The sequence below is a fragment of the Paroedura picta genome, chromosome 11, assembly GCF_049243985.1.
Source record: "Paroedura picta isolate Pp20150507F chromosome 11, Ppicta_v3.0, whole genome shotgun sequence".
NCBI lineage: Eukaryota > Metazoa > Chordata > Lepidosauria > Squamata > Gekkonidae > Paroedura > Paroedura picta.
In genome coordinates this window covers 39,466,367-39,491,547 of record NC_135379.1, presented here as the reverse complement: position 1 = coordinate 39,491,547, position 25,181 = coordinate 39,466,367, and the positions used below count along the sequence as shown (strand labels likewise).

The 25,181-nt window shown below is 42.9% G+C and overlaps 1 protein-coding gene across 4 annotated transcripts in view; it reads right to left on the bottom strand.

Annotated features, from left to right (window-relative positions):
* Nucleotides 1-25,181, bottom strand: part of LOC143820505 (collagen alpha-4(VI) chain-like) — an 88,761-nt gene that overhangs the window by 23,459 nt on the left and 40,121 nt on the right. For all 4 annotated transcript variants that reach the window (XM_077303431.1, XM_077303432.1, XM_077303433.1 and 1 more), the window contains 20 exons: nucleotides 24,187-24,265; nucleotides 22,255-22,400; nucleotides 22,061-22,153; nucleotides 18,165-18,218; nucleotides 16,351-16,422; nucleotides 14,257-14,283; nucleotides 13,426-13,470; nucleotides 12,596-12,649; nucleotides 12,172-12,234; nucleotides 10,789-10,854; nucleotides 10,056-10,109; nucleotides 8,730-8,765; nucleotides 8,092-8,154; nucleotides 7,261-7,323; nucleotides 5,921-5,983; nucleotides 4,690-4,752; nucleotides 3,858-3,908; nucleotides 2,592-2,627; nucleotides 2,439-2,498; nucleotides 1,141-1,203 (listed from right to left, as the gene is read on the bottom strand). In XM_077303431.1, coding sequence (XP_077159546.1) covers nucleotides 1,141-1,203; nucleotides 2,439-2,498; nucleotides 2,592-2,627; nucleotides 3,858-3,908; nucleotides 4,690-4,752; nucleotides 5,921-5,983; nucleotides 7,261-7,323; nucleotides 8,092-8,154; nucleotides 8,730-8,765; nucleotides 10,056-10,109; nucleotides 10,789-10,854; nucleotides 12,172-12,234; nucleotides 12,596-12,649; nucleotides 13,426-13,470; nucleotides 14,257-14,283; nucleotides 16,351-16,422; nucleotides 18,165-18,218; nucleotides 22,061-22,153; nucleotides 22,255-22,400; nucleotides 24,187-24,265 — 1,251 coding nt within the window. The remainder of the gene's footprint in view (nucleotides 1-1,140; nucleotides 1,204-2,438; nucleotides 2,499-2,591; nucleotides 2,628-3,857; nucleotides 3,909-4,689; nucleotides 4,753-5,920; nucleotides 5,984-7,260; nucleotides 7,324-8,091; nucleotides 8,155-8,729; nucleotides 8,766-10,055; nucleotides 10,110-10,788; nucleotides 10,855-12,171; nucleotides 12,235-12,595; nucleotides 12,650-13,425; nucleotides 13,471-14,256; nucleotides 14,284-16,350; nucleotides 16,423-18,164; nucleotides 18,219-22,060; nucleotides 22,154-22,254; nucleotides 22,401-24,186; nucleotides 24,266-25,181) is intronic.

The following is a 25,181-nucleotide window of genomic DNA, read 5'->3' as shown; positions in this document are numbered from 1 at the left end:
TGACATTTCCCAGCCACAACATACACTCCATTGGATCCTGCATCAAAAAAATGGAACGTGGATTTCTGAGAGTTCCCTTCATGTGGGACAACTGAGGGGTAAGTCGGGCCAGCCCTGAAGGGGCTCAATTCCACGCAGGATGGGGGGGGGATGCAAACAAATGGACATCAGAGCCTAATCAGTCATGTAGAAAAGGCCTGGGAGACTTTGGTTAACCGTAATGGTTAGCAGGGACTAAACTATGCCTTTGAATTTATATACAGTGGAAATTATTTGTCTAGCTTCTAATGAAAACATAGGAGTACAAAATTAAAGGTGTTCTTTACATTTTGCAAGAGGTGAATGAGGTATGGGAAATTCGGGATGTACTGTTTCAAACTGCAAATTTAGTATCATATTTTTGAATGCTCCTCCATGTAAAAATCTTGCCAAATGCAGCTTTTCTTGGGAACACAGTTTACTGCCTGACAGGAGCTTTTACACAGGAAAACATTAAATAGTACAATTCCTTATATGCAGTCTTAATTGGATATTCAACAGTTTTGTCACCTGAGTCTGCACAGAATATAAAGTGGTTTATAGGTTATACGGAATAAAAAAATCAGGTTGGATCCAGACTAAGGATTTCTATTAATGGAAGACACTTCATTGGAAATTGTCTACCTCCTATGCCCCACCATAGTTCATTGGCGCCACCATCCCCAAGGAGACATTAAGGGGCAAATTAAGGATCTACAGGGGAGGAATCTGGCAGGAATTGTCTACTTCCTGGATCTTGCTGATAATATGAACTTCTTCTGATTAATATTCCTTTGCTATCAAGTTGCAGCTGACTTACATTGACCCTGCGGGGTTTTCAACGCAAGAGATATTCAGAGGTGATTTGCCATGGCCTGACTCTGTGTATAGACCCTGCACTTCCTTGATGGTCGCCCATCCAAATACTAACCAGGGTTGACCCTGCTTAGCTTCTGAGATCTGTTTAGTCCTTAATTGTGTTCAAGTTTAGTCCTTAATTGTGTTCACAGTGATCAGAGGGGGGCCGGATGGACTGGAATTTGTATAGTCGAACAGTAAGACATATCCAGCCACAGATTTCAATATTAGATACATTTTGTGTGTCTTTTAAATCCATGTTACCCTTATTCCAGGTGGTCCTCTGGCTCCTGGATCACCCTGTTCTCCTGGCATGCCACCTTGAGTCTAAAAAAATGCAAAGAGATCATTAAGAATCAGTTTCTGAAAGTTGTTTCAGACTTTATAAGTTTCTGAAAGTTTCTGAAAGTTGTTTCAGACTTTATAAGATAACATAAGAAGAGCCCTATCTGGCCTAGGGGTTTCCAAATTGAGTTGGAATGCTTCGCCATGGGCAGCGGGCAGGAATTTGAGGGCAGGAAGCGGGCAGAGAGAAATGTGAGGACATTAGAGGGGCAGCAGTCTGACTCTTCCTGCTGCAGCTGCATTTTCCTAGCAAGAGATATTCCAAGGTCACTTGCTATTGTCTGCCTCTGGGTATTAGCAACCCTGGTCTTTCTTGGGGGTCTCCACCCCACTGCTTACCAGGGCCAACCCTGTTTCCTGAAGAAAACAACAGCTTCAGAAAGTGGGCTGGGTGGGATCCTATCCCTGCTGAGCTCCTTCCTTTCCTCAGACTCTGCCCTTCCCAGGCTCCACCCCAGATCTCCAGGAATTTCTTAACTCAGGGTTGGCAACCCTTCCCCAAAAGTCTCCATCCTTGGGAGACCAGAAAAGTTCCAGTTAGGTGCATTAAAAGTTCCAGTTAGAGCCATGCAGCCCAACTGTGTTTAGTCAGAACCAAATCCTGCTATATTAAAAAAATCTCACCCTGCTGTCGGGAAAGTACATTACACAAAGCCACTGTCAGCATTATAAACACTGTAAACATTTTAAAAGGCCCCACCTACTTTCTGAAAAGACCTAATAAGTGCCAGGTGCCTGTTCCTCAAACCTGCCTCCTTCCCCATGGCGTTTACCTGGGCTAGTCTTGCCAGGAAATGGGAGAGGGGAGAAAAGGAACACATGGGGAGGTGGCTGCCAATGCTGAGATGAGAAATGCCTGGATATTTGGAGTAGGGGAGAGCAAAGAGCAGATATAGTGTCTTAGCGTCCGCCCTCCAAAGCAGCCAGTTCTCCAGGGTAACTGATCTCTGCAATCTGGAGATCAACTGGAATTCCAGGAGACTCCACCAGCCCCACTTGGAGGCTGCCATTAAAAATGTCATGATGTCATTTCCAGGTACGCCTGGGTCCAAGGTCCACTGAGACAGCTGCACCAGCTGAAATCTTAAACATGACTTTACAGTGCCATTAAAAGCACGGTTACACCTCTCTATGTCCATTTTGGTACTGTTAAAACTAGCATTCTCTGAATCTTTCATTTCTACTCAAAGATAGCCAGAAATGTTTAACATCATTACCTGTCCTCTAATTCCTTTGATGCCTTTATCTCCTAGGACGCCTACATCACCATCTTCTCCCTAGCAAAGGAAGTGATATTTTACTATCAAGGAAAGATGTACAACATTCAAGACAATACTTATAGGAAACAAAAATTAATCATTTAAGTGTACCTGGTATCCAGGGTATCCAGAAAATCCGGGTTGCCCCTGGTTTTAGGGAAACATGAAACTAATTTTATCCCCATGCTTTAATTCATATCTTTGAAACAACTTTGAAAAACAGTGAACATCGTTTTAAAATTATTATATTTTTTTCATCACATGTTTATAGTCCAAGAGCAGGTTCAAATTGAAATCCCCAGCTGGAAAATGAATGCCCAGATGTGCATGGGTGTGAATGAGGGCCATTACACACATCCAAGAACATAGCGTTAAGCCAGCGCAATTGCTTAGCGGTATTAAAAATCGCGCCCTCCGCCATTTCTCACCTCCTCGCGCTTTTGCTTTCTTTTCCTGCTTTCTCATGCTTCTTGGCACTCTGCACAGCTGATGAAAATGGCGGAGGAGAGGGACTCGCTATACCTGCAAGCCTCCCCCCGCCTGTCAATCATGGCAGCCAGCCAATCACCTTTCTCTCGGTTTTAAAGGGAAAGCAATGCAAGGAATCTCTTTTTTCTTAAGGTAAAAATTCTCCGTTGCTATGCCTATGCCTCTAATCATAGATGCATCTAATCATAGATGCATAGTGCATATTTTAATGCCACCCCATTTTTTAATTATGAGACTTTAAGATCAACAAAAGTAATTATTTTCCCGATTTCTATGGGGGGGGGGGGGTGAGAGACATGCTTTGTGTGCCAACTGGATCAAGCAACGCGTATTTGTCGCTCCAGACAGCTTGCTACCAAAAGAAGAAAAGCCCCATTCCAGGGAGAAGGGAGAAGGGAGGCAGGCACGAGGGCGGGCACTGGAGATGGAGATCACGCTACTTCTGGCCACTTTGGTTATGCACAGCTATTTTGCTAGTGGTTGCTAGTTGCGCAACCTCCCATTTGTGCAACATAGTTGGGGAAATCCAGTTTTGTGGATTCTCCAGCTGGTGCTTTACAATGGAGGATGTAGCTGCCGGTTTGCTGCTGGATGCTGATGACATCATTTAAGACGTTTAAAAAAAGCATGTACAAGAGATAACCCTTTCACTTCATTTTCTGGGTGCGGAATGGCAGTGAGTATTCAATCATCAACCATCTGAAGTATAATCCGACAGGAAATCATTCCACACAAGTCCCATAAAATAAAATTTAAAATTGAACACTCCCATGTATTTCTGTGCAACTTTTTAAAGCAGTATTCCGTATAGATTGTACCTCCCAGTTCTGACTGCAGCACTGTTGATTATAAACCTGATGGTACCACTCAAGGGTAGAATTGCCTCACCTTTGCACCTTTCTTTCCTCGCGCTCCATAGTCATCTTTACCATCCAGTCCCTACAAAAACCAGAAAAATGAATGGTTGGTTAAATGTAACCACAGGATGCCAAAAACATAACAGGGCTGTACAGCAAACCCTCCTGAATGGAGTGTGTGCAGGGTCAAGAGGTGTATTTTTGAAGAAATAGCTATGGCCATGGAAGAACAAGGCCTGCAAAAGCTAAGAATTCCCTGTTTGATTCATCTGTTTTTCTTCATATTTTGCGATTCCCTAGAGTACCTAAAGGAAGGACATGTTTGTTCCATTGGTACAATCATCTTCCTAAGAATGTTTATATTAAAGTTGTAATGTACTGGAGTCATATGTGCATGTTTTGATACTGAGAAAAAAAATATGAAATCCAGGTGTCGAGAATGACATTTTAATTTCAGTTCCAACTCAAAGACAGCTGCTAAAGTTCAAGTTTCTTTAGTGAGACTTGAGTTTTGCCATCCATTATTTAGCAAATTTGGCAGATGATTTTTAACATGAGAAATTCTGCTCTCCCTATCCCTTTTAATGAAGAACTGAAGCAGAGCTATACATTCCATGCTCAGGAAATACATCTTTCCTTTTGAAGTGAATTTGAAAATGTTACTGAAAACAAGAATAATCCATGTTAATAACAATGATGATAATAAAAATGACAATAACTACTAGAATTGTGATTTTAATACAATGGAGGAAAATTAAATGAGGCAACAGTTCTTGAATCAACTCAGTGTCACAAAGGTTGTCTTAAAAAAAACTCAAATAAGATTCAAGTAAGAAACTCAGAAAGAGAAAATCAAAACTCACAGGCAAGCCCCTTGATCCAGATGGTCCTGAGTGGCCATTTTCTCCAGGATCACCCTGTTCACCCTTTCATGGGATGAGAGAGAAATTAGCAACCAAATACCATAAATTGCTACTGACCCGTTTGTAAGATCGTTTATGTACTGGGAACTTCTCTGCCCCAGCTCCCGTGCAGGAGCACAAATCAGGGGCAGATGAGGTGCACCAGGCCAAAAGCTTTCCCATGTGGGTGCAGGAAGCGGTGGGGCAACCTGCTATGACTAGAACTCCAGCCTGCAGCTCGGCATGAAACCTCCAGTGCATAAACGGTCTAGGTGTCTATAGCCAAGTCCTCACTGAGCTATGAAGCTAATAGGAATGATTGCTGCACCATACAAATATTCCTTCCCCCAAAGAAAATTAGTTATTAGATGGAAAGGTTCTAGCCTAGGCTTCTTTTTGACATGCTTGTTTTCTGTGGGTATGAATCTCCTTTCATGCAGGGACATTCTATCATATGAGCCCTCGTAGGCAGCCTGAACTAACACCATTGAGGAACAAGTTCACCGTCTCTAAAACAGAAGTGATGATGAACTTCATGGATAGCCTGTGACAGGCAAGTTGAATAAACAAGCAGCCCAAATTGTATTTATTCATTTTTATCCTACTTTTCTCCCAATGGGGACCCCAAGAAGACATAGGTAATTTTATTCTCTTCAATTTGTTGAGAATTGAAATAACTTTGCAAAGAGGGGGGGGGGAGAGACTCCTAGAAGTCTAACTGACTAACTGTTCTTCTTCTGGGGGCAACCAGGCAGGAAGTATGCTTAAAGGAGGTCTCCAATTGAGCCAATCACGGCATAGGGGGAGATTGTTTACAAATACCAACAAGTTCCTATCTAAATACGCTTATATATATCCTCTGAAGCTCCTGTGGGATATATTTCATAAATTGTTGAATCATGCACAGTACAGATAATGCATATTCCAATATACTAGGTGAGCTTGGTCCCATCGCTCTCTCTCAGTTTAACATACCCCACAGTGTTGTGTTGACAGACTAAATGGAGTATGGGTAAACCAAAATTCTTGTTTCCTCCTATACTTATGAAATCAAGGGTATGTATCCCCCATCTGCCAATATTTACCGCCATGATCAATTGATATGTATGACAAAGGTTTTTACTTTAAATCGGACATCTTCAAATGGCTTGCCGAAATGGCAAGGGGGATTGTTGAAACCAGGGGTGCCTACCTTTGGTCCTCTATGTCCTGAGTTCCCTTGAGATCCAAGTGGTCCCATATATCCTGGACGACCCTCCAATCAGAAACACATATTGAGAGTCACATTAAGAAAAAGCAACTCCTCTGTTCAAAGCACACACACCTTTTTTTTGTATTTCATCTCTAATAACTTTCCTGACCACGGAAATTGTTAGCAAGCAATCAAATAGCTTTTATGGTTTATCTATCATATGATCGAGGAGTCTAGTAATGATATTGAACAGAGCACTACAAAGAAAGTTATAACAACTGGAACTGAAGTCATGTTCATGACTCATGGAAAAATCCTCTCACAGAATGAATATTTAATTTTTTAAAAATTTATAGTCAATCTAATGCCCACAATCCATATTTGGTGAAAAGAGGGTTTTGATGACTTGTTCAGAACCTAAACAGTCCGGGGGTGGGGAGTTTCTTGTGCAGATAAAAGTTTGGTGGAACAAATACGGTCTCATAAGGAAAGGATGAATGGTGAATACAATCTGTTTAATACCAACATTAGAAGCAAAAGCCAAGGGTCCCCCCCCCTAATATGTCAACAAAGATGAAGTAAGAGGTAGACTTCCCCAAAGGAAACACACATTAATGATCATCAGAATACAAACTTTGTTAAATTATTAAATGGTGTTACTTTTCCATAATCCTGATCTTTCATGCCATTCAATATGTTCTCTGATACTTCCTGAATTAAATGCTAGATAGCGTCTGGAATTCAAGCAGTCCATAGAAGGGATGGACTTTCAAAAATGTCATACACTAAGTCAACAAAATCGGAACTGGACTATATAACCATGGGACATGAGGAAAGGGAAAGGAAGGCTGCCTCTTGTAAATCAGCCTATATTGACTGAAATGCAAGCTTAATTAAAAACAAATTGTCTCTGCTTTCTGCTACACCTTCACACATGCATTAAAATAGTGCAAGAAACTCAAAGGTATTTTTAAAGTGCTTCATATTCTAAAATTAAAAACCCATGTGTGTAGCTGTAAAGGGAATGTGAGGAACTGCAACTGTAGACTACCAAGCTACAGATGTAATATGTAATATGATCCTGAGCAAAGTGATCACACAAAAAACATTCAAGACTATAAACGAATCACAGAAGCTATGGCAGTATAAGAAAAATTAGTTTAAAAACCAAGAAGGCAGATAGACAGCTGGGCAAGGAAAATGGATTTCAAGGCCAAGTTACTAATGTAGTTTTCAGTTTCCTTGGTACCTGTCACCTTGTACTATTCCATTTTTGTCTGATGAAGAACCATAGATCAGTTTAGAAGGGCTTGTTGTAGACATTCAATGTTAAAACCTACTTGGGGGCCTGGTAAACCTTGTACTCCTGGAAGTCCCGGAACACCTTGTCTGCCTGGGGTACCCTGGTGAAAGAAGAGAGTAGAACAGATGTATTAGGCACAAGGATAGACTAGGCTTTTATTCCCAATCGCCTCAGCACTCAGGAATCCCAAGTAAATGCTGGTCAATTCCCTACCCTGCAAAGGACAAGAACAATTGGGGAGGTTGCTGGCAACCCCAGAAGGCAGCTAGTGAAGCATGGGCATGTACACAGCATAGTGGGATGATAGAGGAGGAAGATGCAACAGGCAAACCCCCCCCCCCCCCCGTCAACCTGGCTTACATTAAGGTGAAGATTGCATGATGATGTTCTGGGTTATTATTATTTAGTAAGCTACTGTCTATCACTAAATGCAGAAGAGCATTTCCTAGCAGGCCTGAAGAGAGACAGAGGTGGAGGCCACTGAGGTTCCTAACACACATGCTCACAGTGGATAGCAGATCCCAGAATCAATGAGTGCTATCATTACTTGCACTCACACCAAGTACCACTTAGCAGCCTTACATCATCCTGTGAGACTGGTTCCCGTTATTCCCATTTGCCACCTTCTATTGCTCTTCACTAAAGGCAACAAATCCCCTTCCTCCTTCAATAGTAGCTAGAGTGCTCCCAAGGAAATATCACATGATCTGTCCCTGATTGACCCCTGGATGTCAATCACGCTTATCCACTGGAGTCAATCACGCTTATCCACTGGAGAATTCACTACAACCTACCCTATGGCATGAATATAACATGCTCCATGTTATATTAAATAATGATATTCCACAAAGCTTGTAAAGTAAAGTACCCGTTGGCCTTGTAATCCAGGTTCACCAATATGACCTTGTTCCCCATCTTCTCCTGGTAAACCCTGTCAAATACAACATGAAAAGCTAAGAAGAATGGACAGTTCCAAACATTTACAACTACCACGGCTTACAGTCTACTATAGGAAGGAATTATGTAATTATTGCCCAGTTGTAATCTGTAATCCAACACTATCTTTAAAAAATAACCACAACAACCTTGAAACCATTATTAGCTTAGCATCCTTGCTACAATGCCCTCATCCACAATTACTCCAAATTTGGGGACAGTTTGTCATTTAATTTGCACACATATTTATGGCTGACTTGAGAGCAACGCTTCCTCATTTCTTATTCTTCAGCTCCAATTCCCTGTTGGAGAATATTGAGGTATATTGATAATTATCTTCATGATCTGGACTAGAGAGGCTCCAGCAAAACATCAACAACTTCTACCTAGAATCCTGAGCCTGCCCCAGTTCACAGAGCAGGCCCACAGTAATCCTGTCTAGAATAACCTTCCCCTCCATCCCACCAACCATCTCATATCCCTTAAATAAAGCACACACTTCATCATCAGGACACAGGGAACCACCAGATAACAATACTTTGACAACAGGTATATACAGGGATTACTGACCTTTAAGCCAGGATGGCCTCTGAAGCCACTGGGACCCTATGTGAGGGGGATAAAACAATTGTTACATCCTGAACTGGAACAAACATTAGCATTCAAAACCATATGTCTATGTGAAATGTCACACACTATTGCCCTGTTTAAGCGTTGGGATATCTACTTCTCCCATTCTTGAAGGTCCTTTGTTTAAAGGAGGTGCCACCAATTTGTCAAAATGTTTTCCAGTTTATGACAAGTTGGAACATGTTGATAAGACACAAGGGGAAAGCAGCTCTCCAACTGGGAAAACTAACTAACGCTTCTACCAGCTGAACAGTTAAAGGCCTTGTGGCGTGAAAACATTTCCTTTTGGGTCCCTTTCTCTTTTTCTTGGATCAGAAGACCTTTTTCTTCTTTGTTTCTCTGTATGTCTCACCCAGTTGGTTTAATGTATACAGGTATCTGCTGACCCAGTCAAGGAAACAGAGAAACCAAATAAAATCTTTCTTTTGTATTTGTCTGACAAGAGGCTGACAGTACTTCAAAACTACTAAACTGCTTTATTTCAGTTTTAAGGAGAAAGGGTCAGGTAGCTATCAGGTTTAGGACTTAGAAGAATAGGCAACTATAAGCAATAGTTGGTTTGTCATAAACAAGTAGCTGTTTTGTTATACAGGCAGATCTTTGAGGAGAGAGATTTCTTGGAAATTTCTGCTAAAATAAACAAGCGTAAGCTTCTTTGTCTCAAAGGTAAATGAAGAAACATTCAGAAAAGTTAACTGCTCTTAACCATTTGATAGGGATCACTCTGCTAGGAGCTACTTATCTCAGAGAAAGACCACTTGTTCTACTTCCCTAACTCAGGATCTTTCTTGATCCTTTCACTCTGCTTAACTTTCCTGCACACTCAACTGTCATTTTTAATTGCCCTTCTAATTGACATTCTTGACTGTAGAATTCCATTTGAATTTCCTGTCACTCAGGGTTTTCAGACCAGGACTGACTAAAGCACTAACTATTCACTGTCCATTACAGCTAGCACAAGCAGTAATTTCTTGATAAATCAACCATGCATTCCTAAGCAGAGTTACACTCTTCTAAGCCTATTCACTGTAATGGATTTAGAAGGGAGTTACTCTACTTAGGATCAAACTGTTAATTTTGTGAAGTAAACATTTTGCCACAGATCAAACTTTCTAACCTTGAGATCGGTGACCTTTGTCAAATGTTTAGGTTGCTCAACAACCATAAAACAATCAAACAAAAAAGGGAATAATATGTCAGTATAAAATGAGCTACAACATTTGGTTCTCTTTCTTGTATGCTCTCTCTAAAATAACAACTGCTTACATTTGCCCCTTGGGCTCCTCGTCCTCCTTGCCTGCCATCAGCTCCTGGATCCCCCTGCAATGTCACAATAAAATTGTTTAATTATTATTTGTTTCTTACCCAGACAACATGACTAGTCTTGTGATCTTCTGTGATGATTGTCATTCAAGATGCATAGTCCCATCCATCCCAAGGCTTCATTGCACCCAACTATATCCAAATGTAGTTGAGCTGCCTGACCTTAAGGACTCAAAACAACATAAACTTTTCTCTCTTCAGAAGCTCTTGGCAAGCACTGTTTGCCCAAGTGATCCAACAGATCTGCCAGAATCAAATGGATCTATGGATCAACACGTTGGCATGCCTCTTGCTTTCTAGCAGTCATATTCAGAATGCAACTTAACACAGTTGCCACTTGCAGGGCTTCTCAGTCCTTGCCTCACTGTTGGCTTAAATTGTTCTTGGTTTCTCAGCCAACTGATGGACCTACAGGAATGCTGACTTACAATCTTCAGTCTTCCTGCTCTTTAACAACGTACAGGTGATATTCATTTTTGTTTGCTGGATCCCAGTTAAAATGGCTCTAGTGGTCCCTTTGACTTCTGATGCAAAGCTATGAGCACCCAAACAAAGGTTAACATGGATATATGAACAACTGTTTCACTGTCAACGGCAAACAATATTCAGCCTTGTAAAAGAGGTCTCTTTTATTGGGAATTTATTTGCTCTGTACAATTTTTAGAGATTTAAATACCCGTCGCCCTGGTTTTCCACTGTCACCCAGAGGACCAACGACATCATTGTCAACTGCAGGATATCCCTGAAAACAAACAAACAGAGTCTGTTTCAGCATCTACTTTGCTAGCCCTGCAAAAAGATATGGATCACAGAAAAGGATATTTGGATATGGGCCCACAAACCAAAGTTACTGTGTTTTCCCTGAACCAGCAAAAGGAAATAACACTGATGGCTGGCTATTTATTTATTTATTTATTTATTTATTTACTTACTTATTTATTTGGATTTTTATACCGCCCATTCTTTACAGCTCTGAAACTCAGGCATGAAACCTGAGTGGTTGGCTTGATGACTGGGGGTATAATTTAATCGGATGAGAGTGAATCTAGTTAGAGGTCTTCAGAAAGGTTTGGACCTAAAATGTTTTTTGAAGTCACATCTTTTAGAAAAGCAGTTGTGCTCGCGTTACTGGAACCCCAGTGTATGTTCAGTTTCCGGTGACCTCCAGGAACAAACTGGGTGAAATTTTCTCACATCAATACATTTGTGTTGCCTTTAACATATAACTCAGCACTCTTTACTCTAACAGGTAGCAGCTCTCTAGGATTTCAGTCAGTTAGAGCAGGGGTAGTCAACCTGCGGTCCTCCAGATGTCCATGGACTACAATTCCCATGAGCCCCTGCCAGCAAACGTTGGCAGGGGCTCATGAGAATTGTAGTCCATGGACATCTGGAGGACCACTGGTTGACTACCCCTGAGTTAGAGGCCTTTCCAAAACACATAACTGAGATCCTTTTAACTAGAGGAGCCAGGGACTGAACCTTGGGACTTCTATTTGCAAGGCCCCTACTGTATCACTGTGCCACAGTTAAGTTCACCAGGGGCCTGGAGATTTCCTGCTGTTACAATTCATCTCCAGGTGTCAGAGATCTGTTCCCCTGGATAAAATGGCTGCTTTGGAGGGTGGATTCTACGGCACTGTACCGTGCTCAGTTCTCCAAACCAACCTCCCCAAAATCTCTCGATGTTTCCCCACCCAGAGCTGGCAGTCCTTCCATTGTAATGTACACATATCATAAGCATATGGACTGTGAACTGGAAAGAGAGCTTCATCTTGAGGATCAATTAAGCATAAGAATATAAGAAAAATCCCATTAGATCAGATCAATGGTCCATCTAGACCAGCATCTAGTTTCACACAGTGGACAACCAGTTGCACTGGAGGGCCAACAACCAAGACACAGAAATGAGAGGTCTACCCATCATTTTGCCTCCTAGCACTGAGTTTCAGAGGCTAGAAGACATTGATGGGCTTATTCGCTATTACAGTCATCTGGCCAAACACAAAGAAGTAGAGGGAAAGTACAACTTGTGGTCATAACAGGCACCATTACTCACATTGTATCCTCTTAAACCACTTGGTCCATGTTCACCTGGCACTCCTCTGGGGCCTTTTGTTCCCTTCATCAGTGGGAAAAAAAAGAGAGGTTAAAACATGATGAGTACCTCATATTATTCACTATAATCCTTTGCATCCTCAGATTTTATTCCAGTATAGCAAGAATCCAACAAAGAAACAGAATTTATCTTTTTGTTTTCAAAGAACTTTAAACATGCTCAACTCTCTACAAATACATGTAATGCCCTTAGAGAAAAGCTGACCCAGCCCAGCTAGGTCATATATATATAAACGACCTTTCTATCCAATCCAAATCTTAACACAAAAACCTATGCAGCAGTTTCAGAAGAACCAGAGATTTGGCCCACAGGCCCCAAACTATTGGACTTTCCATCGAGGATTGAAATATTTAATCAATTTTACCCTTCGTCCACTGTTGCCTTTCTGTCCAAGTGATCCAGGAACTCCTCGTTCTCCCTAGATCGCCAAAAGGAAAAAAAAAGGTTCATTGACTTGATAATGAATACATTTTAGGCATTTATTCTAAGGAACAGAACACACTTTTCATAGAAACGCAGCCTATGCCTTTCGGAAGTCCAGGACAGATGAGTTCCTGGAGATTATGAGTCTGAAGTTCTCTGAAGTTTATGAGTCTGAAGTTCTCTCCTGGAGATTATGAGTCTGAAGTTCTCTCTGGGTGAGCAGTTTTCAAATAGTTATGAGATTTGAATACATGACTGTAATTTATTTACTTATTTATAGTTGGAATTGTATGAGCACCGCTCCCAAGACTGGCTTGCAGCAGTTTACAATTTCAATATACAATCTATACATACAATAACAATAAAACCCCCATTAAAATTTCATTAAATACCACTTTAAACTCAAACCAATCTATGGCAACACACAATTTAAATTTATATCCCACACGAGCCCGGTGGGTGGGCCAGAGACGGCCGATTGAAAATTGGGATGATGTCACTGGGGACCTGTTGAGTCAGGCCGGTCTAATACTGACCCTGATCCTAAGGGGAGAGGGGAGCCCGATCTTAATCCCCAGGACCACCTCCTGGCCTCAGAAAAACGCCTCGTGGAAGAGCTCTGTTTTGCATGATGAGTAGGCACTTTGGCTGTTTTAAAGCTTTTTATTGTTTGGTTTTGTTGCTCTTTAAAGTTATGCACTTCTTTGAACCATCATCCCCCAACTCATTTGAACCATTCATTATCAACGCCACATTCTGCATGGACAATACCTCTTCTCCATCTATCCCATCAAGACCGTCATTACCATTTTCACCCTGTTGAAAGAATGTTAAAAAGAATGCATGTGATAAAGTTCTTTAGAGCACTCTCTAGATACTGTTTGGTACACAATTTCTCTGCTCTAAAGAGCACACAGATTGTTTTTCCCCTGGCTGTTTAGTGTATCTGTCCACAGGGTAATATTCTGTAGTGGGTGTGGTCATAGTTCCATGGGAGAGCATCGCTTTGGCATGCAAAAGGGTCCAGTTCAGTCACCAGCATGTCCAGTTATAAAGGAATAAGGAGTAGGGAATGTGAAAGAAGTTCATTTGAGATCTTAGTCAATGGAGGCAATACCAAGCATGATGGACTAGTGGTATGATTTGGTATATGGCAGCTTCATGGATTTATGGGTATACCTGGATCAGTTCTAATTCTACCCTTTTGTTGGCTGTAAATTGTGTTGGGTCTCTACTGGGGTTGGGGGGAGCAGAATTTTAAAATATTTTAAATCCATTAGAGAAATATTTAATCCATTAGAGAAATAAGTGAAGAACAGGGGGCATTTTGCCTATGGTTGCACAGATGCTGGCTGGTTAGCCTGCAAAGTACAGTCATTGGTCAATGCTATTTCAAATCACTAGTCGGAGTGGCCACAAACATTATTCGATAGCTTAAAGGATCTCATCTAACCATCTTAATACTATTAAACTACATTAAAAACTCATCTAAACTGGACTTTCCAGATAGTGTCAGCTTCCTTTTTCACAAGGTTCTAAGGGGAAAGCTTTAAGCATACAGTTGTGTGACATATATATTCCACATATTAAAGGACAACATACTTTAGTTCCTCGATATCCTCTTGTTCCCTGCAATTTAAAGAAAACATGCTGTGAGTGAGTTGTGCCATAATCCAAATATTGATTATCTTTCTGAAGTGCTAACAGGAAACTGAAAATGCAACACACAAACAAATCTCTTTTATGCCCCCAATACTGAAGCTTGCAATGCCCATCCACAATATAAGTGATGCCTGTGGAATGGAGGAGAATGGAATGAAGCCAGCAGGACTCAATCCTATGCCACTGCACTCAATGAATACAAAGAGGGAACCTTAAAATATTCAAACATAATGAGGGGGAACCAGCATAATGAGGGGGAACCAGAAGGTGTACATCCAGTTCTAGATTTTATGCAATAATTCCAGAAGTATTAGTCCACTACAGCAGAACTACAGGTAAGTGACACCTTAAAATGTCTATCAAGATTTTATTCCACTATAAGCTTTTGTGGACTAGAACCTATGAGATATATGCAGTAGGTCCTTCCCAAAGCAGATATTTTTATGTGAGGCTATTAAAAAAAACAGGCTTCAGAGAGTCATGAAATACAGGAATTATACAAAGAAATGTAATTCAAATGTAATGAAGAAAAGTACAGGGTCGATTCCCTCCAACAGAAATTGGCCTTTTATTTAGCTTCTCTAAGCTAATACCTATTATAGCAGTGGATTCTCATGTTTTGTTTTATTTTATTTATTATTAGACATTTATTATCATGACATCTTCTCATGATACAGATTCACATAAGCCAATAAGGGGGGATCCATAGTATATTCAGACTCTGCATTGTAGTTCTAAGGGGCCTTGCTCAGCAACTCCAATTTTATTCAACAGGTACAACACCTGAGCCACACAGATCCTTCTTCCCATCATGGATTTGAAGCTTCACCTGCCTACTTCATGATTCCATCTAAAGGGTATCCTCCTTATCTCAGATATGTCAGGACCCATTCTACATTAATTCTTTATAATATCTACTAGATTTAAAGCCCATTGTATATTGAAATACAATGGGTGCTAGCATGGATGCCGCTGGCCCTGGCAGCCTTGGAGGCCTCCTGGCAGCGCCCTCTGGTGGACCAGCCCTGCTGCCTCCCCCCCACCCCGAGGGCCCAGCTTCGGCACAGTGAAAGGAGCAGGCCCTGCTTCTTTTGCGGCACTGAAGCCTTCCCCCCTCCCCCGCCAAGGTCCCGGCTTCGGCGAAGGAGCAGAGCCGCTGCGTCCTTTCGCCATGCCAAAGCCTTTTCCGCACCCCCTCCTCCCCGAGTTCCAGGTTTCAGCGCCAGGAATGGAGCAGGCCCGCCGCCTCTTTCCCGGCAGCAAAGCCTCTTTACCCGGCCCCCTCACCTCTGAGTCCAGGACAGGCCAGGGGGCCAATTAGGAGCCACATGCTGTGCGGCTCCTGGTTGGCCCCTTGGCCCCGGAGGGACACTTGGGGGGACCAATCAGGAGCCCCTTCGCGGCTCCTGATTGGCCCCTCAAGTTTTTATCCCAGACTCACCCCGCCACTTTCTCCTCCCACAATGCCCTTACTCAATTATTTTTACTGCTCCTGCGGAGCAGTTTACAGATAGTCTATCTTTCTCTTTGAGACTCGCGGTCTATACAATCAATACAGTGAGACATCTAATAAGCATCTAATAAGCAGTGGGCACTAAGACCAAGATTGCAGAGACCTGAACAAGCATAAACTATTACACAATACACAGATAAAATACAGATAAATACAGATAAAAAACACATATGTCGAAAACAATGCAGGGGCAACAGGGTTATACCTGCAGCAAACAAATACTTCCAGTATGCAGTCCCACTGTCTCTTTCCCTTTAAAAAGCACCTTCCTGAATCAGCCTGTTACAGTATAGAGCCCATTACCTTTATAGAAAAGGTTTTATGGTCTACCCCCTGTGAAATGCCCAGGGAGAAATAAAGCCCCGAGCCCATCACCTTTCAAGGAAGAAACACCTTTGTATTGAGAATGGTTAAAAGATTAACACCAGGGTAGCCCCCTGAAAATGGAAAAGGTTATGACCCAAACACTGGTCTGGATACACCTGAGGGGGAAAGAATTACACACAAGGCCATCCACTTGCCTTCATACCCTGGTCCCCAGGGCAACCTCCATCTCCTTGTTTCCCAGTGAAACCTGGTGGACCACGTTCTCCCTAATGAAGAAAGAGAGACCAACAAGCATTTAGGCACCACTGCTCCTGCGGGTTCTTAGCCCTTGGCCTTCAGTACAAAGCAGAGGATCCACAGGTATTGTTGCATTTTACCTGGAGCACTTTCATCTGCTGAGTCTACCGCATGACTAGGAAAAGTGGGACACCTTTTATTGCATCAGGAACTGTCCTTTGTAGCGATGAATTAAAAGTAAAGGAACACATAATACAATTTTTAATTCAGCCCTGGCTTGTGAGATTCCAGGCTGTACCTGGGAAGGTCAGGAAGCTCAGGAGGGATGTGATGTGAGAGAGTCCACCCCCTGATGATGCCATTTCCTGCAGGGGATCTAATCTCTGTAGTCTGGAGCTCCATTGCAGTTCCAGGAAAACTCCAGGCCATGTCTGGAAGTTGGTAACGCTAGTGTTTGGGGGGGATTAATATCCTTGAGTGGCCATATTGGGGAAAAAGAAGAGGTAGCAATATTTTAATGAATAAATGCATTGCTGTGTGTTCAAAGCACTTCCTGTAAATTATTTCTACAATCCTAACAAAAGCCCTGCGAGGCAGGTTAGTATGACTATTCCCCTGTTGTCTAGGGGTTACATGCTTAAGGCCATCTTTAACAATGCCTAAAATCCTGTTTAGATTGTAGACTTCGTGGCTCATACTCCAAGGCATGACAACATTCAAAAGAAGCATCCACATTTCATCCATGTTATGAACCACAGCATATATCTAACAGCCCTGGGTGGACCTCTTGCGCAAACTAAAAAAATCAGGAAGGGGGAAAGGTGACAGGATCCCCAGGGCTAGGGTATATGCTTACCTGGCAGATGGGCCAGGTTTGCAGAAATAAATGTATTGTAAAACATTAATAGATCTAGCCCCCCTCACAAATGTGACGGTTGCGTCTGTCATCTGCCCCCTCCCTTTCCCTTCTTAGGGGGTGTGGAATTGGGTTAGCTATATTGAATTTTGCCACCATTCTTGTCGTAACGTTTGTATTAATTGTATTATGTTTTATTGTGCTTTTATTGTTTTAGGGGATTGGTTTTTATGTGACCCGCCTCGAGCCTCCGGGGGGAGGCGGGATATAAATTTAATAATAATAATAATAATAATAATAATAATAATAATAATAATAATAATAATAATAATAATAATAATAATAATAATAGGTTGCTGTTGTTGTTGTTGTTATTATTATTGAATGTGTTACCCACTGTTATTAGCGAACCGTCTTGCGGGGGGTTACAGAATGAAACCCCACATGACAATTATAATGACCCCATTAAAAATATAACTTACCTCCCCCACCTCCCAGCTAACTAATCCCCCAACGGTGCATCATGGGCATCAGAAAATGAGAATGGTTCAACCTGGGGATGGTCTGGCCTAATATAGACTCTTCCAGAGTCTCTCTCTCTCCTGGAGGGTTAAAATGTAACTTGGGATGCCTGTGCATTTATATGGAAAAATTATACATGCACACAAAGCGACCCTCTCAGGGGAAGAGGGGAAACTGGCTGACCGGGAAAGCTGGAGAAGGGAACTGTGAAGCCAGGTAGAAAAAGCAATGAAGTGGGAGACAATGAGGTTATAGTATTTCCTCTCCTCTGTATGTCTTCACAGGTGCTCTGATTGTTTGATGCCAGTGTCCAAGGGCACAACCAGGCACTTTTTAAAAAGGGGACCAGGATATATAATATATAACTGACCCATCAAACCAAGTGATACTTACGCTTCCTCCTTCCTCACCAGGGTGGCCAGGGGATCCTTTCAAGCCAGTCCTTCCCTGAAAAGAAAGTGGGAGATCAGAAATTTAAGTCAGTAAGATTGCAGCTTGCCGATGAGATCTGTAGCACTGGGTGTTGTGAGATACTGTCAACAGTATACATCTCCCACCTTCTGCAGCAAAGGCTCTGCTGCAAGTGGCCCCAGCTGCTGGCTCTTGACACAGTCCCTTCTTGGGGCCTCTATTGATTTGGGGAATGTTTATGCCACTTCTCTTGGATCAGCTTGCATAATAATGTAGCAATCCATACCATTAAAAATTGTAAATTACAACCAAGCATTTAAAAAAAAAAAAGAGCAAGGAACTTTTTAAAAAGATCATTGAGCACTGAATGAATGTAACAATTGCAGGACTAAAAACACACTCTAAACTGATTTTCGAAGATCAATCCGTTAATTCAAAGGCTGAATAAACAGATTGACCTGGCACCTAAAATAAAAAAGTAGGTGCCAAGTGAACCTCAAAGGGAACGGCATTCCACATTCCTGTAGACAATGGAACTTCCTCCCTGCATCAATTCCTCTGTTTTTATTGTGTGTTCTTAGATTTTACTGCTGATATTTATTCAGTCTACTGAGGGTTTCTGCTGATTACTGTTGTTTCATTGCAACATTTGTTGGAAGCCTCTTCAAGAGCAATATGGCCACGGGTAGGACATGAATAAATAAATACCTCATCTTTCATTTGGCATGCAGAAATAAGAACCATCATAAAACCCCAGTTAGATAGTGAAATCAGCAGCTGCCTGGAAAAATCATTGAAATTTCAATTCATTCACATTCTGATAGACAAACACTGTAGTAAAAGGAATGGAATCAGAAAACAAGGAGATCGGGATCCGGAAATTGTTATAGTTTTACTGTTGATATAGACTCCAGCCTTGAGGAATTCACAGTGTGGAGTTATATATTTCTTGTAAGGCAGTGGTCCACAACCTTTATTAGGCTGCGGACTGGTGGGGGGGAGGGTGATCCAGCACGCACGGCAGCCCATGTTTAAACGCGCATGTGTGGCAGGTCTGTGCATGCGTGTTTGCACCATGTGTGGCTACAAACGTGCATGCGTGGACCTGCCACAAATGCGTGAATGCGTGAAGGTGATGTGCATGCGTGTTTGCAGCCATGCATGGCACAAATGCGCATGCATGGACCTGCCGCGCATGCGCGTTTTCGCTGGTGACCGCGCTTCCCTCTCCCCCCTCCCGCAAAAAGAAACTTGCTGGGCTGCAAGCTAATCCGCCACTTTGGTGGTCGATTTGCTTGCGGCCTGGGAAGTTTCCCACTGCGGGGGTGGGCAGGGAGAGGGAGCCGCGGCCTGGTGCTGGGGCCTTCGCAGCCCAGAACCGGGCTACGGCCCGGTGGTTGGGGACCACTGTTGTAGGGCATGTGTGTCGGATAGCCGGAAGATCCTAGGAATTTTTTTCTAGTAGCCAGGCAAGAGACAGCTGGAAGTGGCTTGCCTACTGCTTCTGTGTCGTGAACGCCCCATGTTCCTTGGAGGTTCCTTGAAGGTCTCCCATCCACATTCTAGCCAGGGCCAATCAGACAGGGCCAACCCTGCTTAGCTTCCAAGATCTGATGAGATCAGGTTTGCAAATCTAAATTTACTTGAATTTTTTAAAGAAAAATTATGGCTATAGAGAAAAATATAAAAATTGGGGTCAAAAGTGGGGTGCAGAGGTATTTCCCAATGTTGATAGCACAGCATGGAGCAGCTAGCAGAGCATGGGCTGAGCTAGGGTAGCGTGAATTAAAGCACTTGGGTGGATAAGCAGCTTCTGCTGACCCTGCCTATTACAGAAATAATAACTTCATTAACCAGTTGCTTCTAACATCAATGTTCTTTACCCTCTGGTGGTGGCAGGGGGAACCTAAAAGGTAAAGGTAAAGGTATCCCCTGTGCAAGCACCGAGTCATGTCTGACCCTTGGGGTGACGCCCTCTAGCGTTTTCTTGGCAGACTCAATATGGGGTGATTTGCCAGTGCCTTCCCCAGTCATTAACGTTTTACCCCCCAGCAAGCTGGGTACTCATTTTACCAACCTTGGAAGGATGGAAGGCCGAGTCCACATTGAGCCAGCTGCTGGGATTGAACTCCCAACCTCATGGGCAAACAGCTTCAGACAGCATTTCTGCCGCTTACCACTCTGCGCCACAAGAGGCTCATTAGGGGAAACATACTTGTGTCCAATGTGAGGAGGGGGACAGGGATTTGTTTATACTTTTCTGTAAACCCTGGATTTCTGTTGATTTCTCTGAATAATAATGAATTATACATTTGAGATTTTCTTCTGCAGCCTGCAAATCGATGATTACAGTGTGAATGGTACATGCCATTGCACTCCCATCTTTCTTTCTAACTGGAGGCCTGGGTCAGTTTTCCCTCCCGTCCTAGCTCTGTGTTTTGACTGGATTGTCCCCTCACTCCTTATTCAAGGCATAAACAGCTGCCCACAGAAGGCTTTGAAAATAATCATGTACTTCTCAAATTGCCAACGTTAACAAGGAAAACAGATTGACTTACACTCCTGGAATACTTGGAAAGAAAAGATATATGCCAATTGGAGCTGGACTTGTGATCCTTATTGCACATTTCTGTTTTGGAGGATTCCATACATTTCTTTCTAATGCATACAAGTACGGCGAAAGTAATATGAGAAGCCTCGGCAGGATGGCTCCGATCACTTTGGCTTGCTTTTTATTTGACTGGCAGAATGGCATCCGGCAAAGGAAGACGCGATTCATATTTCTTTGGGCGATAATAAGGCCACAGCGTTTATTGAAAATGCCCCTCACCACTAATGAGGGCGGGCACAGCATAGAAAATGAGTGAACCCCGGTTGCAGCTGTCCATCTGCTTCTCACTTGGGCTCCAGGAGCCATTCGGATCCGTCCCTTCCCAGCCGGGAAGGTCAGTCCCTAGCTCCTGGATACCTCACCGTAAGGAGGCAGTGAGACATGAGGGCCAATGGGGTGCCCACCTCATTTGGCCTCACTCACTGCCTGGCACAGAGCCCCTGGTCTGCCCCAGCCGGGACAGCTGTGCTCACTTCTGCCGGTCTCTTAAGAGACCCCTCTCCCACAAGAATCCAGTGCGCAGACTGGATCCTACCCAAACTCATTTCTGTGCCCTTAAATCACTGCTGCAATGAAGAAAATGAAATTAGAACAAAAGAACCAACAACCAAGAACAATCTGGGCGGGTGGGAAGGGAGCTGTTCAGACAGTGAGTGAGTCAAAGAGGCTGATGTCCTGCACATGGCGCCTATAAAGGCGCCTAAGCCCTACCTTGTGCATTGGTGCCATGTGCACCCAGCCAGGCACGCACCCCAATGGGCCTGTGCAGCCAGCACCTCTTCCTTTGTGTGGCTGGGCCCTCCGCGGCATCGACTGCTGGCTGAGCTTTTATTCGCAGCCGCTCTTTTATTTTTCTCAGTCAAGCACACAGGACTGAAAACATGGCTTCTCCGTGAGGCTATTCATCAGTGATGCAGAGAACATTTAATTAATCCACATTTAAAGTAAGCTGCCCATTCGTTCCGCTGTTTGCAGGACAATCACACCTTCTAGAAAAATGTCCAACGTCCCGAGGCTTTTGACAAAAGTCCTGCCTGGCCCCGCAATGCTGCTTCCCCACAGGGGGTCACTGAAATCAGGCACCGGCCCCTTTAAGAAGCTGCTGCAGAGCCAAGTTATTGTTTCCCTGAAAGCGAGACACTCTAGGAGCCTTCTGTATTTCAGGACATATGAGTAGTGGATGTATCCCACATGCTGGCTTCAGCCTCCCTTAGCATACAGTGTGGACATTGATACCTTAAATCCTGTTACCGTTCCCTAGTCTTACCTTTATTCCAGGAAGTCCACGAGTGCCCCCCTGTCCATCATCTCCAAAGCATTTGCAGCAAACCTGGCAGCATTTGCGTTCTGCAACAGTGTCCTGCAAAACAATGAACACCAACTCATTGGCTATATCACCTACTAAACACGATCAAAAACACAGAATTCCCTTTTCACTCCTCCATCCATACAGAAACTTACAAGTTGTCTCCATAAGATGCCTGGAAGTAATGGATTTCCGATGCGTAGTGGTTCCCAGTACCCAAATCCTCTACCAAATTCCATTTTCTGAAGTTCAGCATAGTTCTCAACATTTTCCAGGCCAACCATTAAAAGCATATCAAGCCCTGCAGGAAGAAAGGGGATACTTGATTTCCTTCCTTAGCAAGCAAAACATGATAGGAAATTTATTTTCCACATCAAATTATACATGTTGTTCACCAGACAGAGTCAGCTTGATGAAAGGTAAGAATGAAATTTCCTGTAGAATTGGAATGGATCGTCCTACTGCGGTGCTTTCTGATGCAGTTCTCCTAGTCGCCCTATTGCTCCTCAACCACTTCTGTGCTTTCCTTCAGAGAAGAAAGGGTCCCTGATACCAGAATAGGCAGCTGTACAGAAAAAACGTACCCTTCATTTACAAGCACATTTGGCAAGTAACACTTCATAAAAGTTGGATTGCATTTATTTGTAGTAGATACTCTTTAAAAAAAATAGCTGCCTTCTCAGTTTTTCCTGGGTACTTTCCATAGTAGCTGGATTCTCTAATTTTCCTTTCTGAGTCTCAATGGTCCTTTGCATCTGCTCCCTGAAATTAGAGCTGAGTAGGCATGCTGAAAATGCTAGAGGGCATCACCCCAAGGGTCAGACATGACCCAGTGCTTGCACAGGGGATACCTTTACCTTTTTTAGGCATGCTTGTCCCTGGGCCTCTAAGAAGTGCCTCTAATTTGTAAATAATCACACTACAAAATTATCATGCAACTGCTAGAAGAAGCAAGGTCTGCAGTGTGCATAACTGAGCATAAGATAAAGGATTCCCTGCAGAGGGCATCGGAGGAGATGTATATTGAGCATGGATAGGACAAGAACTTCCTGATGATTTTCAAATGCTCTCCTCCAGTGTCTGGATTGGCTCAACAGGAAACTTCCTGTTTTTTGAGCACACTTCCTCCCTGCTTGGCTCCAGAACAACAGTTGAACAAAAGAATGACTGCAGACAACAGCTAACTAAATAATTAGGTCTCTTCTGAACATTGTTGTTTCTCTTCTGAATAATACCTGTTCTATTCGTTAAGCAGCCTGGTGCTTTGCTCTCAACAGTCCAAAAAGCTATTTATTCATGGCCACAGGGAGCACTACAGGTTACTTTGCGGTAGCAAGGCATTGCTAGGAATGAGTTGTTAAGAGTAAACTGGGGTTCATATAGACAATCCCCCTTCCCCATATTCACACAATTTGTGCACGACACTTCTTTCCCACAGAACATGGGTTCTTATTTTCAAAGTAAAAACAGAGCAGAGAGCTGACCCCCAGATGCCAATGAGCTGACAGGAGAATTTGACCTTCAAACGAAACAGAGAAGTAAGTACAGATAACATTACAGAGGAGCAAAACAACCTGGGAACCAAACAGGAGGCAGAGAAGGGAGGGTGGCTGAGAGCCACCCCCCCCCAAAAAAAAACAACAAAGTGCAGATCCATGGAAGGAGCAGGCATGTAGCCTACTAAAGGTAAACCATGTGGAGGGAGGGGGGCTACATGGCAATTCCAATATTCCATGATTTTCTGGAAAGACCACTGTAAAACTAGCTCCGTTTGCATTCTTGTCATTCATTCACTTGTCCTGTAATTAATCTGTGCATATAAAATACACTGTATGTAAAACAATTTGTAAACCACTTTGAACACTTACTTAGAAAGGTAGGACTTAGTTCATTTTTAAAAATCAGAACAGAAAAATCAATTTGAGATTACTGCATTTAATACGAAGCTCTGTGTACGTACATCGATAACGGGTAGGAGAAAAATAACAAAGCAGACTTTTCCCTTGTCTGGCCCTTCTCTTCCCTGCAAATAAACGCATGATGACTCTGGAACCATGCCGAAGCAACGTTATTGCATGTCCATTTACCTTTTCTGCGAAGAGAGTCTGACGTTGCTTTGAGGTTTTGTATACTATCATCTGCTCCATCTGTAAACACTACGAGGACCTGCAATGAAACATTTGTGGTAAGGATGGGATAAAATACATACCTTACATGACAAAGCACCAACCAACCCATGCATCACTGTCCTACTGGGCACTTTCTCAAATCATTCACTGCTTATTAAACTCATCCCATAAAAGTTAACCCTACTTAAAACAGGTTTGGATTGCAAACAATTCTGAGGGCTTTCCCAGGGACAAGGAGACAAAGTTGGAGAGGATCATGCTGATATTATCTTTCCTTGGCAGCTAGCTTTCTCTGTTCCTTTCCCTCCTATGCCTTATGAAAACTAAAGAAGATATCATGGAATAATAGAATCCTAGAGCTGGAAGGGATCTCCAGGGTCATCTAATTCAACCCCCTACACAATGCAGGAACTCACAACTACCTGCCTACCCACAGTGACCCCAATTTCATACCCAAGTGATTCCCCACCACCAACACCCAAAATCTCCAAAATCCAGCCTGGCCTGGAGGAAATTCATCTACCATCCCACAGTGGCAATCAGCAGTTCCCTGGGAATGCAAGGGAGGGCCACAAGAGACAAACACTGGCACATCCCTTCCTGCCCACCCACTCACCATCTGCCTAAAGTCAGCACTTCTGTCAGATTACTATCTAGCCTCTGCTTAAAACTTCCAAAGGAGTTTTAGACGAACATTCTTTTGAATTAATTTCAACCCAATGGTTTTGGTCCAATTAATAAAGAATAAAGATGGCAGCCCTCTAGTTAATTAATTTAATTGCATCGATTAAAAAATGACTAGAAACCTTGACCCAGTGCCTCGAAGCAGTTCTGGGTGGTACTGCGGCCCAGTCTACATAAGTCATGATCCATCAGGCCCAGTGCAGCAGGTGTACTGCGAATAGCCAGCCTCCAGATGGGGTCTGGGGAATGTCCCTGAATGATATCTCATG